The sequence below is a fragment of the Pavona decussata genome, unplaced genomic scaffold (assembly GCF_977016875.1).
Source record: "Pavona decussata unplaced genomic scaffold, jaPavDecu1.1 SCAFFOLD_94, whole genome shotgun sequence".
NCBI lineage: Eukaryota > Metazoa > Cnidaria > Anthozoa > Scleractinia > Agariciidae > Pavona > Pavona decussata.
In genome coordinates, this window is record NW_028145511.1 from 2,420,344 (window position 1) to 2,440,423 (window position 20,080).

Below are 20,080 nucleotides of genomic sequence, written 5' to 3' on the forward strand. Positions count from 1 at the left end.
CCCCCAATCCGCTCCCCTCTCGTCTCTCGAAGAATCTTCGGTATAAAATTCACCTATTTAGGTGTCCGAAAACGATCTATTTGTGGTTAAAATTTGATACAAAATGACGTCATTATGACGCCAGTATAATATTTAACAATTATTCCATGAGCGCGCGTTGGATATGAGATGGTAAATGGCCAACTGGTCTCTTGGTTTTAACCTCTTACCGCCAGGATTTGCAAGCCATTCTGAAATTTTTTAAGGTAACCGGTTGTTGTTGTTTTGTGATCAAAATCGTAAAATCGTGCAATTTTTCTGATTTTAAAGGAAACTTCAGAGATACGTACCATTAAATAGTGTCATACCGAGCTTTGTGGCTTTTATTGTTGTTATATTGAGATGGCATGGTCTAGTATTTCTTTCTTTTCCTATCTTTTTTTTTTCTCCATTTTCCGAAGAAACTTTCGCCTCCCACCGAAAAAAACAAATTAGCTTAGAGAGACCTGGGGCAATCGTTTTCCATATAAGGTCAAACTACGGTATATGAGCTGATAACTGGGATTTAGTGAACCAATCAGAACGCTGGAGAAACATTATCCGAGGCTGAGAATTTAATAATTCCTGTTATTCTCACTCGTGGTCACTCCTGATCACTCGTGGTAACTCGTGGTCACTCGTGGTCATTCGTGGTCACTCGTTGGCATTCGTGGTCATTCGTGGTCACTCGTGGTCATCCGTGGTCACCCGCGGTCATTCGTGGTCACTCGTGGTCACTCGTGGTCATTCATGGTCACTCGTGGTCACTCGAGTGTACTTTAAGACACGATCCTGCGTTGGAGACCAGTATGGTGGTAGTCCATGTTCATAGTTACTAGTTACTACTTACTAGTTACTAGTTACCTATATCCACCATATTTTTTATCATCGATCCTAGTCCAAATTTCGATTTTATATTTGTTGGTTGGACTTTGTAAATCACCAAACGCGAAGGTTTTCTGTCAGATAGAACAGCTGGGAAAATGAACAGACAACAACAACATCGCCCGGAAAGTTTGAAGTCATGGCTCACTTGTATTTGTGCTTCTCTTTATCAAGTACTGAATCTTGGATTTTTACTAAGCTTTGGAGTTTTGTTTCCAGAGCTAATGAAAGAATTCGAACAAGGTAGACAAAAAACCGGTAAGTAGCTGGCGAAAAGAGTATGTTTGACTGCGTTCAGTTTGTTTTTAATTCAGGGGCACTAGACGGTGGCTGGATATCTGTTCGGAATCTATTCGGAATGCTCTCATCGCCTCGGAATTTTGGATTTAGATTTAAAGAAAATCGGAATTTCGGAACACTGTAAAACTAATTCCTCTCGTTTTCGGTGGGCCGGCAAATACCTCGTTAAAAAGATTTCGTTTCCTAAAACTTTCTGGGACTTAGATTTTTAGTTAAAGCATCCGAGTGGATCAATCTGTATTAGCTTACACAAACTATGTCTTAAAAAGGGAACAAAACAACCTGGAAACAGCAGAGGGGACATTTTGAGTACTTTGCCTAAATGTTTTTAGTTGCTTGCCTGTGATAAATCCCGTGAATGAAAATTAAGGACAGCAAGCATAGCAATGACGACCAGCTAACCAGACAGACGCTTGTTGTCCTTGCCGTTTTTGATGACATTAAGCCGGCGGATACTACCTTTGTCCATGAAGGGTTTGTTTTTTGCTCACATAGTTTGCATAAAAATGGCAGTTAACTCCCCGAGGAGAAAAATCTTATTAGCGAGCTTAAGCAACAACGACGGCGAGGACAAAGACAACGCCACAAAAGAATAGGTTTAATGAGCAAAAACAATCGCTTTGCAATTGCATTTTAAATTTTGGTACGTTTTTTGCTTTCCTCTGCAAAACAACAACGTGAAATGGCCAAATTCTACATTCAGTTGACTTTGCGAGACAGGAATTCGAGGCACGTGATGTGGCAACGCGTGATTCGGGGGGCGGGCAGGTTCAAAGTACGAGGCTTGATGAGACATGGGTTTTGTTGCATTTTATTTGAGCTGGCTCTGTCGCTGGTTTCATATAGAACTGCTACACCGTGCTGACGAGTTCCAATAAGAACGAAACAGCTGTCCACGGTTGCAGCCCTGTTTTGTCAGTTTCTGTCGGGTTGTTGTCTCGCAAAGTCAACTCTTTCACGTAGTATCAGCCTTGCAGTTTTTGTTACAAATTCTAGGGCCTTTATGTTCACATGGGACCGGTCCCAAATGGATCCGACCCTATCCTGGAACGGACCATTCCTGTTCACACGGCACCGTTCCGCTTATCAACGTCACGCCACACGGGACCGGTCTGTTATGGTTCGGTACTGAATTGAAGTAAGAAAAGAAGATGTTTCTACCCCTTAAGCATGCGCAGAATTGACGTTGAAGCTTTCAAAATGGCGCCGAGGAAGGCTAAATCGATAGAGGAAGGAGATAAAGCCTTCAGCTGGAAGGACGATGATTAATCCCTTCTCTTAAACGTTATTATAGATTACAAAGCCTACCAGGTTTCAAACGGAAAAGATTGGGAAACTGTTAACAGGAAATATGAAGATATCATTGAAAGGTTTCTCGAAAGATATCCTTCCGAGATTTTTGATGGATAACTGTATTAACAAGTATTTGGAGGACGGTCAGCTGCCTTTCTTACTTCGATTCAGTAACGGACCACGACAGACCGGTCCCGTGTGGCCTGGAGTTGCTAAGCGGAACGGTGCCGTGTGAACCAGGGGGGAACATCTATCTGCCCTGGTGTGAACAGAAATCGTCCGTTCGTTGATAGGGTCGGATCCATTTGGGACAGGTCCAATGTGAACATAGCCTAAGCTCCCTATTGTCCCTGTCCACCAACATGGCAACCATAACCACACATGCAAACCATCAATAGAACGCAGCATGCTGGTAGTGGTATGAAGATAACAAGCATTCAAAGAATTGATAACAAATCCTAACTTAGTACTTTTGCTGGCACGACAAATGTCTGGTTTTTTTTTTTTTTTTGGCTTTTGTTCATTATGCTATCATTATTGCGAGCATTTAAATGAGGCAAAAGTATTAAGCATTAATCGAGAATTTAATGGTATTTTCCCCGAAAATATCTTTTTTGAGAGAAAAATAATTGTCTTAGGAAAGACTGGCCAATCAGAATCCACTGTCTGCAGATATATTTAAAGGTATACAGGACAGTAGAATTAGCATTTACTATGAACTTGTTGAAAGCATTCTTTAACCTTTTAAGCCTAAACAGTGATCAGCATCAAATTTCTCCTTTTAATGTCAATACTTATTCAACCCCTGACGGTCATGAGAATTAAGGATATGATCACCCAAGGTGAATTTTCTTGATATTTTAATAACTTCTCCTCCGAACTTTTATAAGAAAAGTGTGGGAACAAGATAGGAGAATTTGTTTTTTGACATTAGGGGTTAAAGGGTTTAACGAGTGAATGTCATGTTTATGTGTGCTCTTTGTGCCTTCAGTTTGGTTGGGATCGCTCGCCATTGCCTTGGCGTATTTTCTTTGCCCTCTGGGATCAATTCTTTGCAAAAACATTGGATGTCGCTTCACCGCCATCGCTGGTGGCCTGACATGCGCCGTCAGTTTACTATTATCCTCGTATTCATGCAGCCTCGTGTTGATGTTTTTCACCTTCAGTTTCATGTACGGTTTGGGAGCGGCTTTGATATATATGGCCTCGTTTCTTATTGCGGCAAAGAACTTTCGCAAACGCCAATCTCTCGCAGTTGGGGTCGTTTCAGTCGGGGGTAGCGTTGGTGTCCTTATTTTTGGCCCGTTCTTACAGTTCCTGATAGATATGGTTGGTTGGAGGGGGACATACAGGATCATGAGTGCACTGTTTTGTCTTTCCTGTACCCTTGGAGTTATGTTCAAAGATCCTTTGGATGGTGATCAAGAAAACGAGGAGACTACAGAAAGCAGAAATTTTAATGGCAAAGAACGCTCGAACTTGGCCTTCAAAAACGATGACATTGGAGAAGAAAATAACAATTGCGACAAGCATGCGTCTGATTTGCCTGCGTCGAACGTTGAAGCTAGCGTCAAGGATATGAAAAAAGAGAACAAAAAGAAAACAAGCAAGCTTCTAGACTTTACAGTCTTCAAGTTCCCTCGTTTTACCGTGTTGGTGATAAGTCTCACATTCATGTTTTTTGGACATTTCACACCACCGCTGCATTTGGTGAGTAATTTTGTGGAACTCATGGTTTGTGAAAAAAGTATCTGACAATCCGTTGTAAGACCACCCAGAAAACTTATGTGAATTTCTGATAATACAGATATACGTATACTAATTTGTAACGTAACATCCGGGATTAGTTATACGCTGAAATATCAGATAGAAGAAAGATCCTCTTTCATCCGCAATTCACAATATATGCTTCATATATTTACATTGACAATGAAATAGATATCTATATGTTCGTACTAACCGTGGCCATCTCTTTGTAAATTTTAGTCCCTTTTTTTCCCGAGTGGAGATATTTTTTTGTTTGACCTTAGCTTGAAATGTATATGTTCATTATTTGTTTTGTTTGTTGCTAGTTTCAATACTCGTTCGTTTTCACCAAAGAACGGCCCCGTAGTATGAAACAAACATTATTCCATTGGCCAATCGAACTTCTCAAAACAAAATGACACCATAGAGAAGTATCGGTTGATTTCTAAAAAGTTCAGTCGTCCTTGGCATGCGGTCGAATGTGACGTCAACTGTTGGAGTGCAACGGAAAGACTCGGCCCCAAACTCGCTATAAAACTCGGTTAGCTCGATAAGCGCGTTGCGGGCCGGGAACATGGATGGTTCCGCACTTTTCCTTTCGCTTTTGCGCACTGCTTCATCAATCGATTTATTATTTTTGCTTGCGTTTCTTTTTGTTGTTGTTGTTGTTGTTTTTGCTTTTTGTTTTGGTAGGGGGGGGGGGGGGGGGAGGAGAGGGGCATTTCAAGGTCCAACGAAAAATTAAATCGCTCTAACTAACCAGTTAATGAATTCGTTACTCACGTGCCTCGAGTCTATGAATGTCTCGAGTTTGCTTGAAATTAAAGACCTCGTATTCAAGGCATGTGAGTTACAACTTTACCGTACGCAGTTTGATGATACCAATTGTCTATCTTAAATTAAGGTTTGCATTCTTTCAATTGCAGGTTAAACATTGCCTTGAACTTGGCATTTCCGCTGACTCAGCGTCCAGGCTTTTTATTTTTATCGGTTTAGCTTCATCACTTGCTCGTGTTGTAACCGGAAGACTGTGTGACGCTTCCCGGGTAAATGCAATGTATGTTCACCAGTTCGGGGATCTGCTTGTGGGTATTGCGACAATCGTGCTTCCGTTGTTAAAAAGTTACACAGGATTTCTTATGTTTGCCGTTGTCTATGGAGTCGGTGATGGAATCTTTATTACAACCATGAACTCACTGCTTTTGTTTACAGTCGACGAGAAACGCAGAGCAGCCGCGTTAGGAATAGGGAGTAATATAATTTCGCTAGGAATTGTGGGAGGACCTCCTCTGGCAGGTAAGAAGCTATTTTTCAAACAGACCTGTACTTAAGAAAATTTTTAAAGACATGGTACCAGAGCAGCTCATGCGCGGATATTACAGATCATTCTGTGTATACCAATAGGCCATTTCCAAATTGCTGTTAACCTTCTTATGACGGCAAGGCTATGTACAAAGCTTTTCATATGAAAACCAGTTTTGTTTGCATATGAATGAAAACTAATTTCCACAATAAAAACTTTTCTTAGCCTCGCTTTATACAATGAGGTTCAAAGTAACTCGGAAATGGTCCTTTATGTGTTGTTTGATGATGATGATGATGATGATGATGATGATGATGATGATGTGTACCCACACCGTTAGACTGCAGTGTTTGAAACAAAGGGTTGGCGGCTAAGAAAACGTCATGCATGTAAAAGAGTGGGTAGCCTCCCTCACAGACGCTCTTTTGGCTCGTCATCCAATCACAGAGTAGGAGGTGCAGGCCCCGAATCTGTGGTCTTGCCTTGTTTCTGGAATGGGCGTATCTGCTCCCTGTTACTTCGCTTGATTCTAAAATGCAGGATTGCAATTTGCCCCCACAGGCCGGGCAGTCTACTAAAGTCCCCCACACAGTGTTGCAAGCGCATTTGAATATTTCAAAGAAAATGCGCGTATAAATTACATATCATTATGATTAACAGCGGGTTTAATGAGGATAATAATGGCTTCGCACGTTAATTATCAATTATGGTCAGCGCCTTAGGCTCCTTTCAAAATATTAAAATTCAACCTCATATCGAGTTCCAGAGGACACAAACTGAACAGAAGTGAATAAACATAATTATTGAATGGTCTTGGCCTCATCATTGTCAAGCTGAATTTTAATATATCGAAAAGAGCCTATTCTTTAAAAGTGTTCTCAGCGACAATGTAAAAAGACCGAATTGAGATTTTCATGTAGAACGCGTGAGCATATGACAATGAATTTTACTTTTACGTTTTTAACTGGAACGTCGTTACTAAAAAAATCAGTTACAGGATAGTTCGATCACATTGTACGCATAAGTTCAACGAGCTAAAATATCTAAAGTAGTCCAAAGGATTTCTGGGTGACGGTTTTGTTGGCTTTGTTTTCGTTGTTGCTTCTCCCAAATGACGGGCCAACGACAAGCAACGCAAAAAACAATGAGTACGCCTTCGTGTCATGGCGGAAACGTACAAGAGATCATCGTGTTTCTGACATGTCTCGCTTCATACAGCGCTATGCTTGCTTAATGAACTCAATGTGCATCAATGTTTTGCTTTAATTTTTGAAGGATTCTTAGCTGACACGTTCCATGGCTACAAGTGGTCCTTCACGGTGGCTGGAATTCTGATGCTATGTGCGGGAATTCTTCCCGTTGTTCTTGTGTGTCTCAAAAAGAAAGAAAGCCGCAGAGTGGAACTACAGTGCAACCCAACGAGCACCAACGGGACACCCACAAGTGTCCATATTATCCGGGTGTCTGTATTAAGCGGATGTCCGTAAAGCAGAGTTCCACTGTACAAAGCATTGATACCAAACGTGTTTAACCAGCTGCTGTTGGTTCTTTGACTAAAGCCCGCGGGTGTTAATACGCATGGCAAAAAATAGCAACCGCTACCTTGGATTGGAGCTTGCGTTGCAGATGGAGTCGTAAAACCTACGTTTACATGATTCAACAGCGCTGGAGAAAATTCAAATGCTGTTTATACGAGATTGTATGTAAAACACTTTGTTTACTGTAGCTGCGTTTGGGATGAGCTGAATGCTGCGTTGGGTGAACTAAGCTACTAGGGTCACATATTACCTGCTAGTACCAGTTTCCTCCTCGATAGGCTCAGAGTGAGACGATCTTTTAAAAAAAGTGTTTAGAAAAATTAAAGAGCTTTATCGGCGAATACTTGCCAACTTTATTTAAGAAAGAAGGAAAGAATGAAAGAAAGAAAGAAAGAAAGAAAGAACAGTGGGACAATCTTTCAATACGTCGGCATAATTGTTGAGAATATTAAAGAGAGCTTTCTCGGGAATTACGAATACTTAAATTTTATCTACCATTTGCAACATGTTGAATAACCTAAAGGGTGCAGACATGAACCTAAACTTACCCAAGCCGCCTACGAGCTTCCTAAAAAAAATCTCCCGGTTAGCCAAAGGACCTACGCACGATATAATTGTCAAGTAGCTTCCTACACAACTTTGTAAATTAGCTTTTTTAATCTTTGTATAAATTAGTGCACTATGGTGAGTAATTGTATATTTTAGTATTGAAGGTTGTGTCGTGTTAAAATAAATAAAGTACATGTATACGCATTGTGTAAAAAGGATCGGAATTCATACCATCTCAATCCTCGTAATCTGGCTCTATTTTGCGCCAAAATATTCAAATAAGCAACTTGCACACTGAAATAGCATTTCTATCGGTTCTAATCTTTGTCCTACCGAGTCTGTCCCTACCTATAGTTTGCCCTTAAAAGACGGTGACTACTTTAATTTGTTACTGCGCATATGTTCTCATGTTAAGATACTCGGGTTTCCTTTGGGTGGTACCTACTAATTCAAGGATATTTTTGCGCGGTTAAGAACTATGTAGAGAAAGCAGCACTTAGCAAGTGCTCTTGGTATCCAAAAAGAAAATGATGGGTAGCCATGCATTTTTCAGAATTAATAAAGCTTCAATTTGGAAAAAAAAAACGCCATACATTGCTTTGTATTTTACCACTTTTTAAAATTATTGTTGCCTAATTATCTTTAAAAAATACATGGTTACCCCCAATTTTCTTTCTGAATTCCTATAGTCCATACTAAGATCTACTTTTCCCGCGTAGTCATAAACTTCGCAAAAATACTTCTGCGTCTAGTAGCCACCGTCCTTAAGTTCGTTCAGTTCACGGTACGGTTTGTCTTTCTGATTTGTCCCACACAGGCACAAAGCGTCAATCATTTGTACAGTAGGCGAAAAAAGAAACTACTTACCGTCTACCACAATGTCTACCGAAATCTTATTTCTCCTTGCAGTATTACCACGTGATCAAACATACGGGTAATTAAAAGAATAAAGGCAATGATCACAAAAAGATTAATAAGCCATTTCCGAGTTGCTGTGAACCTCACTATGAAAGCGAGGCTAAGTGCAAGACTTTTCATATGAAAATAAGTTTTGTTTGCATATGAATGAAAACTAATTTTCATAATAAAAACTTTGCACTTAGCCTCGCTTTGAAAATTAGGTTCAAAGCAACACGGAAATGGTCTATTGTCTTAACAACTTTTTCTAAATCAGCTGTCAGAATTTTCAAAATTAAAACAAAGAAACCCACAAAGATAAATCAGACGGCCAGACAGTTAAATTTCTGAGGGGGAGGGGCTACACAAATTTGAATCGGCCCAATTCAAATTCAAATCTAATTACGCATGCGTTGGGATCGTTTTTAAAAGTACACCCGAGTGACCACGAGTAACAATAACATGAAAATATTATACTGACGTCATATTGACGTCATTTTTATTAAACAGTCATTGTTTGACCGCAAATGGACCGTTTTCGGACTACTAAATAGGTAAATTTGATACCGAAGACGTTTTCGAAAGACGAGAGGGGAGCGGATAGGGGGAGTGGTGTGCAAGTGGGGTGGGGTGGTCTATATCTACCTGCTCCAGTTACCTTTAATCCCACCCCTCTCCCCCTTTTTTTTTGGTAGTAAAAAGACATACAGAGAGAAGAGAGAAATGGACATTCGAGAAGTTCCTCAGTGCTAAGCCTCACGTGGATTCCACAAGTCATTGCGTTTCCACTGCGCGTACTAATCCGATAACAAGGTCTGAAAACCAAGAAATGGAAAAGGAAGAAACATGGTAATCTCAACCTCATAATCCTGTCACAGTTTCTAGCCACTTCAGGCAGCTTAGTATACAAGCCTAAGAGGCATCAATACCAGAGGAATGCGTGAGGCTAGCAACCTTACAAGATATTTTCCGTAAGGCAGAATTCTTACTGAATGAGCCAAATGCCATCAAGGAAGTGGCGTTCAACGATCCAAGAATGCGAACAGTTAAAAGCCGCAGTGGAGGCATACCTCTGATTGTCCATCAGGCAGTAAATTCGACGTCCAACCTTTTTAGTTGTCAATTCAGTACATACAGCGGTCTTGGCCTCTCTTCAGACACTGTTGCCGTGGCTGAAGAACAAGGTCTCCTCTTTGAATATCTGACAGACCTAAGAACCAAACTTCTCGAAAGAAAGGTAAGAAGAATTATGTTGAGGCGTGCACCAAATTATTTAGTCCACTTAAATGGCTGCGTGGGAATTTTTAACCGGGGTCATTATACCGAGAGTGAGAAGTGCCAGCTGTAGTGCCAGCCTTGCATTCAGTTTTGTATTTTCACGTTCAAGTGACGCCTGGAATGAAGTCTTTCACAAAAAAGATCCGGAAAAATTACCAGTAAGCTTAATTCCTGCGTTGTGTGGACCTCTGTATTCAAAAGTTTTTCTTTGAGACTGAGAAGACTGTAAGTTTTTAAGTATCCAGATGTTCACTTCCGTTTACGCTCTTATGGCGGGAATATTTATCTATGACACAAATTTTATTTTAAACCTAATTTTCGCGAAAACTTAGTTTCAAGAAATCGAGAGACTAGCATTTGCAAGGCTTTATTTTCGCCTTTAAAAAATGCAAATGCTACAGATGTTGCATTTTTAAAATTATAGTTATTTTTAACGCGATTTTCCATTTTCCACTAGTAGTCATTGCAGACGGGAACAAATCTAATCAAATGGCTTTTCCTTCATTACATTTTGCAGTCCCAAAATTCTCAAAAGGAAAAGTCAACAAAAGAGGGGGAAGGGGGTGGAATTAAAGGTAACGGGAGGAGGTAGATTTAGACTACCCCCACCCCACATGCCACACCCGTCCTCCCCATTCGCTCCCCTCTCGTCATTCGAAGACGTCTTCGGTATCAAATTCATTTATTTAGGTGTCCAAACACGGTCCATTTGCGGTTAAATAATGACTATTTGATACAAAATGACATCATTATGAAGCCAGTATAACATTTCATGTTATTCTCACTAGTAGTCACTCCTTGTCACTCGTGATAATTCGTGGCCATTCGTGGTCATTCGTGGTTACTCGTGCTCACTAGTGGTCACTCGTGGTCACTCGTGGTCATTCGTGGTCACTTGTGGTCATCCATGGTCATCCGTGGTCACTCGTGGTCATTCGTGGTCACTCGTGGTCACTCGTGGTCACTCGTGGTCACTCGTGTGTACTTTTAGACACGATCCTGCGTTGAAGACCAGTATGGCGGTAGGCCATATTCATAACTAGTTACCTATATCCACCATATTTTCTATCATCGATCCTAGTCCAAATTTCGATTTTGTCTTTCTTGGTTGGACTTTGCAAATCACCAAACAAGAAGGTTCTGTCACATAGAACAGCTGGAATCACGTACAACAGCTGGGAAAATGAACAGATCACAACAACAACATCGCCCGGACAGTTTGAAGTCATGGCTCACTTGTATTTGTGCCTCTCTTTATCAAGTACTGAATCTTGGATTTTTACTAAGCTTTGGAGTTTTGTTTCCAGAGCTAATGAAAGAATTCGAACAAGGTAGACAAAAAACCGGTAAGTAGCTGGCGAAAAGAGTATGTTTGACTGCGTTCAGCTTGTTTTTATTTCAGGGACACTAGACGGTGGCTGGATATCTGTTCGGAATCTATTTGGAATGCTCTCGTCGCCTCAGAATTTTGGATTTAGATTTAAAGAAAATCGGAATTTTGTAACACTATAAAACTGATTCCTCTCGTTTTCGGAGGGCCGGGCAAATACCTCGTTAAAAATACGAAACAAAGCCATCGTAAAACCAACTACGACAACTTTAACCTCGGGGAGCAAGATTTCGTTTCCTAAAACTTTCTGGGACTTAAATTTTTAGTTAAAGCATCCATGCAGATCAATTTCTATTAGCTTACACAAACTTTGTCTTTAAAAGGGAACAAAACAATCTGAAAACAGCAGAGACAACATTTTGAGTATTTTGCTTAAATTTCCTGGTTGCTTGCCTCTGATACTGATCCGGTGAATGTAAATTAAGAACAGGAAGCATAGCAATGACGAGCAGACGATAAGCTCTTCGTCCTTGCCGTTTTTGTTGGCATTAAGCCGGTGGATACTACCTTTATCCATGTAGGATTTGTTTTGTTTTCGTTTTTACAGAAAGGTTTTCACCGTTTTAGTTTAAACCAGTTGATGCGCGCGTTTCAATTTGATTTTACATGCTGTGTAATTTTTAAAAATAGAACGCAGCATCCTGGTAACATTAAAAGAATTGATAACAAATCTTAACTTAGTACAAGAAACACCTTAATTTGAAACAGCAGCATTTAATAGCCGTGGTAACATGACCCTTGGTAAACACAATTTACCAAGTATAGATTTCCCTTGGTAAAAAAGCTGGGGTTTTAATTTGCCTTGGTAATTAAGGTTCCGCGTTCCAGAAGAAGTCAAGGATTTCAATATTACAGCTGAGTGATTAACGTGCGAGTAAACATGGATAACAGATATACACTTGTGATTTGATTTTTCTTTTGTTGGTAAGACAAATGTTTGTTTTTAAGCTGGTGTACATTATGCTATCATTATTTCGAGCATTTGGATGAGGCAAAAGCATTAAGCATTATTCGAGGATCGATTCAGTAGCATTTTTCCCAAAAATATCTTTTTTGAGAGAACAACAATTGTCTCACGAAAGACTGACATATCAGAATTCACTGTGTGCAAATATATTTTAAGGTATACAGGACAGTAGAATTAGCATTTACGATGAACTTGTTGAAATCATTTTTTAACCCTTTAAGCCTAAACAGTGATCAGCATCAAATTTCTCCTTGTAATGTCAATGCTTGTTCAATCCCTGACGGTCATGAGAATTAAGGATATGATCACCCAAGGCGAATTTTCTTGATATTTTAATAACGTCTCCTCAGAACTTTTATAAGAAAAGTGTGGAAACAAGATAGGAGAATTTGTTTTCTTACATTAGGAGTTAAAGGGTTAAACGAGTGATTGTCATATTTATGTGTGTTCTTTGTGCCTTTAGTTTGGGTGGGATCACTCGCCATTGCCTTGACGTTTTTTCTTTGCCCTCTGGGATCAATTATTTGCAAATACATTGGATGTCGCTTCACCGCCATCGCTGGTGGCCTGACATGCGCCTTGAGTTTGCTAGTATCCTCGTATTCATGCAGCTTCGTGTTGATGTTTTTCACCTTCAGTTTCATGTACGGTTTAGGAGCGGCTTTGATATATATGGCCTCGTTTCTTATTGCGGCAAAGAACTTTCGCAAACGCCAATCCCTCACAGTAGGGGTCGTTTCAGTCGGGGGCAGCGTTGGTGTCCTTATTTTTGGCCCCTTCTTACAGTTCCTGATAGATATGGTTGGTTGGAGGGGGACATACAGGATTATGAGTGCACTGTTTTGTCTTTCCTGTACACTTGGAGTTATGTTCAAAGATCCTTTGGATGGTGATCACGAAAACGAAGAAACTACAGAGAGCAGAAATTTTAATGGCAAAGAACGCTCGAACTTGGCCTTCAAGCACGATGACATTGGAGAAGAAAATAACAATTGCGACAAGCATGCGTCTGATTTGCCTGCCACAAACGTTCAACCTAGCGTCAAGGATATGAAAAAAGAGAACAAGAAGAAAACAAGCAAGCTTCTAGACTTCTCAGTCTTCAAATTCCGTCGTTTTACCGTGTTGGTGATAAGTCTCACATTCATGTTTTTTGGACATTATATACCACCACTGCATTTGGTGAGTAATTTTGTGGAACTCATGGTTTGTGAAAAAAGTGTCTGACAATCTGTTATAAGACCACCCAGAAAACTCTTGTGAATTTCTGGTAATACCGTAGACTAATTTATAACGTAACATCCGGGATCTGCGTTATATAATGAAATATCAAATAGTATAAACATCTTTGCAGAAGAAAAATCCTCTTTCGTCCGCAGTTCAAAATATATGCTTCACATATTTACATTCACAATGAAATATATAGATATATGTTCTTACAAACTATGGCCATCTCTCGATAAATTTTAGTCCCTTAGTTTTTCCGGCTGGAGATATTTTTTTGTGTGACTTTAGCTTGAAATGTGCTTGTCCGTTATTTGTTTTGTCTGTTGGTAGTTTCATGCCAGCGTTCCTCTTCATCAAACAACACCCTAGCTACTATGACTCAAACATTATTCGATTGACCAATCGAACTTTTCAAACCAAAATGACGAAATAGAGGTCATGGGTTGATTTCTAGAAAGTTCTTCGGCAAAAGATCGAAACCAATCAAATGCCGCGCACGAGACTCGTCCCCAGTCGTTCTTGACATGCGGTCAAACGTGACGTCAACTGTTGGAGTGCAACGGAAAGACGGGGTCAGGCGCTCGGCCCCAAGCTCACGATGAAGCTCGGTTAGCTCGATAAGAGCGTTGAGGGTGGGAACGAGGTTGGTTCCGCACTTTTGCTTCTGCACCCTGCTTGATCAATAAATTTATTGTTTTTGCCTGCGTTTCTTTTTTGTTTGTTTGCTGGTCTTTTTTGGGGGGGAGGTGAGGAGGAAGGGGGGCATTTCAAGGTCCAACGAAAACTTAATAAATCGCTCTAACTAACCAGGTAACGAATTTCTTACTCACGTGCCTCAAGTCTGTGAATGTCTCGAGTTTGCTTGAAATTAAAGACCTCGTATTCAAGGCATGTGAGTTACAACTTTACCGTACGCAGTTTGATGATACCAATGGTCTATCTTAAATTAAGGTTTGCTTTCCTTCAATTGCAGGTTAAACATTGCCTTGACCTTGGCATTTCCGCTGACTCAGCGTCCAGGCTTTTTATTTTTATCGGTTTAGCTTCATCACTTGCTCGTGTTGTAACCGGAAGACTGTGTGACGGTTCCTGGGTAAATGTAATGTATGTTCATCAGTTCGGGGATCTGCTTGTGGGTATTGCGACAATCGTGCTTCCGTTGTTAAAAAGTTACACAGGATTTCTTCTGTTTGCCGTTGTCTATGGAGTCGGTGATGGAATCTTTATTACAACAATGAACTCACTGCTTTTGTTTACAGTCGACGAGAAACGCAGAGCAGCCGCGTTAGGAATAGGGAGTAATATAAGTTCGCTAGGGATTGTGGGAGGACCTCCTCTGGCAGGTAAGAAGCTATTTTTCAAATAGCCTGTTCCAGGCTCCTAGAGAGACGCGCGAAGGAGAGTGCGAGGGGACGAAAACGAGGGGGGAACTCCCCCATTCCCCCCTCGTTTTCGTGCCCTCGCACTCTCCTTCGCGCTTCTCTCTAGGAGCCTGGAACAGGCTATTTTTCAAACAGAACCGCACTTTAGAAAAGTTGAAAAAACTTGGTACCAGAGCAGTTCATACGCGAATATCGGAGATCATTCTGTGTATACCAATAAGCCATTTCAAAATTGCTGTGAGCCTTATTTTGAAAGCAAGGCTAAGTGCAAAGCCTTTCATATGAAAATTATTTTTGTTTGCATATCAATGAAAACTAATTTTCACAATAAAAACTTTACTTATCCTCGCTTTATAAGTAACTCAGAAATGGCGTATTACGTGTTGTTTGATGATGATGATGATGATGATGATGATGATGATAATGATGATGATTTGTACCCAGATCTTTAAACTTCGGCGTTTGAAACAAAGGCTTGGCAGCTTAGAAAACGTCATGCATGTAAAAGAGTGGGTAGCCTTCCTCACAGACGCTCTTTTGGCTCGTCATCCAATCACAGAGTAGGAGACGCAGGCCCCGTATCTGTGGTCTGACCTTGTTTCTGGAATGGGCGTATCTGCTCCCTGTTACTTCGCTTGATTCTAAAATGCAGGATTGCAATTTGCACCCACAGGCCAGGCAGTCTGGCCCCCACACAGTGTTGCAAGCGCATTTGAATATTTCAAAGAAAATGCGCTGTATGAATAACATATCATTATGATTAACATTGGGTTTAATGAGGAGAATAATTGCTTCGCACGTTAATTGTCAATTATGGTCAGCGCCATAGGCTCCTTTCGAAATATTAAATTCAACTTGATATCGAGTTCCAGAGGACACAAACTGAACAGAAATGAATAAACATGGTTATTGAATTTCCTTTGCTTGTTTCTTCTTGGCCTCATCATTGTCAAGCTGAATTTTAATATATCGAAAAGAGCCTATTCTTTGATAGTGTTCTCTGCGTGCGACAACATAAAAAGTCCGAATTGAGATTTTCATGTAGAACGCGTGAGCACATGACAGTGAATTCTTTCACGTTTTTAACTGGAACGTCGTTACTGAAAAATCAGTTACAGGATAGTTCGATCACATTGTACGCACAAGTTGAACGAGTTAGAATATCTAAAGTAGTCCAAAGGATTTCTGGGTGACGGTTTTGTTGGCGTTGCTTTCGTAGTTGCTTCTCCCAAATGACGGGCCAACGACAAGCCACGCAAAAAACAATGAGTACGCCTTCGTGTCATGGCGGAAGCGTACAAGAGATCATCGTGTTTCTGACATGTCTCGCTTCATACTCCGCTATGCTTGCTAAATGAACTCAATGTGCATAAATGTTTTGCTCTCATTTTTGTAGGATTCTTAGCTGACACGTTCCATGGCTACAAGTGGTCCTTCACTGTGGCTGGAATTCTGATGCTGTGTGCGGGAATTCTTCCCGTTGTTCTTGTGTGTCTCAAAAAGAAAGAAAGCCGCAGAGTGGAACTACAGTGCAACCCAACGAGCACCAACGGGACACCTACAGGTGTCCGTATTATCCGGGTGTCTGTACTAAGCGGATGTCCGTAAAGCAGAGTTCCACTGTACAAAGCTTTGATACCAAACGTGTTTAACCAGCTGCTGTTGGTTCTTTGGCTAAAGCCCGCGGTTGTTAATGCGCATGGCAAAAAAATAGCAACCGCTACCTTGATTGGAGCGTGCGTTGCACATGGAGTCGAAAACCCACAGTGTTCGAGAAAATTCAAATGCTGTTTACACGAGATTGTATATAAAACACTTTGTTTACTGTAGCTGTGTTTGGGATGAGCTGAATGCTGCGTTGTGTGAACTGAGCTATCAGGGTCATACATTACCAGCTGGTACCAGTTTCCTCCTCGATAGGCTCAGACTGAGAAAATCTTTCAACACGCTGGTAAAAGGGTTTAGAAAAATTAAAGAGCTTTCTCGCCGAATACTTCCAAACTTTATTTACCATTCGCAATACGACAGAACAGTGGGACAATCTTTCAACACGCCGGCAAAAGTGATTAGAAAATTTAAAGAGCTTTCTCGGGAATTACGAATACTTAATTTTTATCTACCATTCGAAACACGTTGAATAACCTTAAGAATGCAGACATGAACCTGAACTTACCCAAGCTGTGTACGAGCTAGCTAAAAGAAATCTCCCAGTTAGCCCTAGAAACTACACACGAGATAATTGTTGAGTAGCCTCCCACACAACTTTGTAAATCAGGGGGTTTTTTTTACTTTGTATAAATTAGTGTACTATAGTGAGTAATTGTATATTTTAGTACTGAAGGTTGTACCCTGCGAGCAGAGGCCCTTCAATCTTCCTAGATAAGTCGGGACTTATCTAGGAAGATCGAAGGGCCTCTGCTCGCAGGGTATGAAGGTTGTGTCGTGTTGAAAGAAATAAAGCTACTGAAATAGCATTTCTATCAGTTCTAATCTTTGTCCTACCGAGTCTGGCCCTACCTATACTTAGCCCTTTAAAGACGGTGACTACTTTTGTTACTGCGCATCTCAAGATACTCGGGTTTCCTATGGCTGGTGCCTACTAGCTAATACAGGACAGGGATATTTTTGCGCGGTTTAAAACTATGCGGAGAAAGCAGCACTTAGCAAGTGCTCTTGGTATCCAAAAGGAAAATTTGGGGTAACTATGCATTTTTCAGAGATAATAGAGCTTCAATTTGCAAAAAAAAAAAAAAACGCCATACATTGCTTTGTATTTTATCACTCTTTAAAATTGTTGTTGCCTAATTATCTCTAAAAAATACATGGTTACCCTCAATTTTCTTTCTGAATTCCAATAGCCCATACTAATAGCCCAGGCCTAACATTGCGTGACTGCCCTAAGGGAGTCTCCTTCGCAGTCGTTCTGTGTCTCGTCACAAGGGAAGGAGCGCTGCGTGACGAGACACAGAACGACTGCGAAGGAGACTCCTTTAGAGCCGTCACGCAATGTTAGGCCTGGGCCAAACGTCGAATCTTCGTCGAACTTAATTCGTCGAACCTATTAATTTTGTTATAGGCGCATGAATGGTGCGACGTTTGCCCAATAAAGTTCGACTCATATTAATTGATTCGACTCCAGCACAAGTTCGACTTGCAAAGTCGGATAATGCGACAGTGGTTCGGCGTTTCAGCAAACCCCGTTCTAAACACGTGCTGAACTCAATTCATAAATCATGCAAATTACACAATAATTTATTCAAATTGGATGGACTACGCAAACGTCACAAAATTACCGACTCCTCCATCTGCCAAACGCTACTCCACCCTCGACCCCCCCCCCCCCCCCCCCTGACGAGCATGCGCTGTTGCCATCGTCGCTGCTTACGCTTTGGATTCAATCTCGTTCCTAGAGCCCGCTTTTCTTTTGGTCAGCACCAAGAGCTGGATAAGGGCAACGCGGGCTCTGGGAACGAGATTGCTTTGGATCAAAAGTGGGGCACTCAAACGCTTCTGGAACTGGTTCGGTAAGAGTAATTGCCCAGGGGCTCTCCCGCTCTACAGTAAACGTTCTCCCGCGGAAATCCCCGCTACTCGCTAACTGCCCCTGGGTCTCCACGGATGCGACAACGACAACGCCACAAAACAATAGGTTTAATGAGCAAAAACAATCTCTTTGCACTTGCGTTTTAAATTTTGGTACATTCCTTTTCTGTATTCTGCAAAACAACAACGTGAAATGACCAAATTCTAGGTTTCAGTTTTTTGGAGAACGTGAGCACACGACGGTAAATTTTTCATTTTCTTTCTTCACTTGAACGCCACTCCTACCAATTTAGTTCCTGGATAGTTCGCCGTTTCTGTAGAAGTTGAGCGAGTTGAAATAATCGGGAAGTAGGACCGAATGAAATAAAGTTATATTTTCAAGTGACGTTTTCGTTGCGGCTACCGTGGTCGCTGCTCCTGTCCACCAAACTAGCAACTAAATCCAGAGGTTGCACCGGCCTGTCATTGGAAGATAAAAATAGCAATTGACCAGCGTGACACTGATACATTTCATTCTCCTCGTGCTGTGTGTGCTGTCATCAAACCTTTCAAAGCTATTCTATTCGCATTCGCATCGCAAGTTCAAAGCGTAAAAGTGCATGATAGACATAGAACGATGAAACAGTTCATATGTTGTAGTGAATCTGAACGATTTCTTAATGGAAGACTCGCTCTCTGTGTAAGATTTGAATAGCAGTAAGAAACATAGTCAGTATTTACCTTATTATTTCTTTTTCTTTTTGGGGGTGGGGGGGGGGAGTGCAGGGGGCTGGGGAGGGGGGAGGGGTTCACTTCATTTTCGAGACGAACGAAATAGTTGTCAAATTTGAAGCAAGTTGTTTTCATCTTGTACAGTTTGATGATGTGTTTCGACTCCTTACCGGATAATAGAACTCTTTAGGCCATTTACAGCTGACCGTCTATCATTCACGATATGATATGCATACATCTTAAAGGGACAGTATCACGCTATTTTAAGTAACACATTGAAAATCGGAAAGACGCTATTCGGTTGATAGCAGCCAAGATATAATGACAAAATTTCATTAAAAGACTATCAGAATGCAAAGAAACTGTCCAAGGATACTTTCACCAGCAGATGACCAAGATGGAGAGGGGTTCAAATTTGAAAACGTCTGGCGGACGTTTTCAAATTTCGCTGTTGTAACGCACTAAAATCGCCGGTTGTACTATATTTTGGTTCAATCTTTCGTCTTAAAATCACTATTAATATTTCTTTAAATTAGCGATTGAGAAATTAATTAACACAGTGTTCAAAGTTTAAATTTAGTGAATTTTGGCCAAAAATCATGATATCTCCCATCGATCTCCCATGAAACTGACTCTTTAAAGGGGCAGTGTCATCTATTTTTGCGCCGCTTTTGAATAACCAAAAATTATATTTGTATCGATGGAAATGGTTAAAATAATGGTCCAGTTTTGTTAACAACAACCCCACAAGTACAAAGAAGCTGTTATTAATTATCTTTAATTATCTTATCTGTGAATGGTTAGGATGCGTTGGCAATGGATTGCAACTTGAAAAAAGTAGCCATTTTTTTTCAAGTTTGTCCTGTGTGAAAAGTTCAAAGGTTTGACGACTTTTGTAAATAGCGCTTTCTTTGTCTAGGAGAGGGTGTTATTGTGTTCGAACGCTGGAAAAGGTTTCTACCATTTACAAACACCTTCACACCCAGTGATCTTTGAAACTTACCAGATATCTAGATATCTCCCGGGGTATCCAATCAATTGAAACCGATGATT

At 40.8% G+C, this 20,080-nt stretch overlaps 1 protein-coding gene across 1 annotated transcript; it reads left to right on the top strand.

Annotated features, from left to right (window-relative positions):
• The first annotated feature begins 864 nt into the window (after nt 1-864).
• On the top strand, nt 865-17,234 carry LOC146473389 (uncharacterized). The gene is made up of 7 exons (XM_085118611.1): nt 865-1,161; nt 3,488-4,206; nt 5,169-5,538; nt 12,628-13,346; nt 14,365-14,734; nt 16,170-17,114; nt 17,208-17,234. The coding sequence occupies exons 1-6, from the start codon at nt 1,002-1,004 to the stop codon at nt 16,379-16,381; spliced, it is 2,550 nt and encodes an 849-aa protein (XP_084974737.1). The 5' UTR covers nt 865-1,001; the 3' UTR covers nt 16,382-17,114; nt 17,208-17,234.
• The last annotated feature ends 2,846 nt before the right edge of the window (nt 17,235-20,080 follow it).

Coding starts and splice junctions, on each gene's coding strand:
- LOC146473389 (XM_085118611.1), top strand. CDS start 1,002: ATGAACAGACAACAACAACATCGCCCGGAAAGTTTGAAGTCATGGCTC. Junction 13,347..14,364: donor ATATACCACCACTGCATTTG/GTGAGTAATTTT, acceptor CTTCAATTGCAG/GTTAAACATTGCCTTGACCT. Junction 14,735..16,169: donor GGGAGGACCTCCTCTGGCAG/GTAAGAAGCTAT, acceptor TCATTTTTGTAG/GATTCTTAGCTGACACGTTC.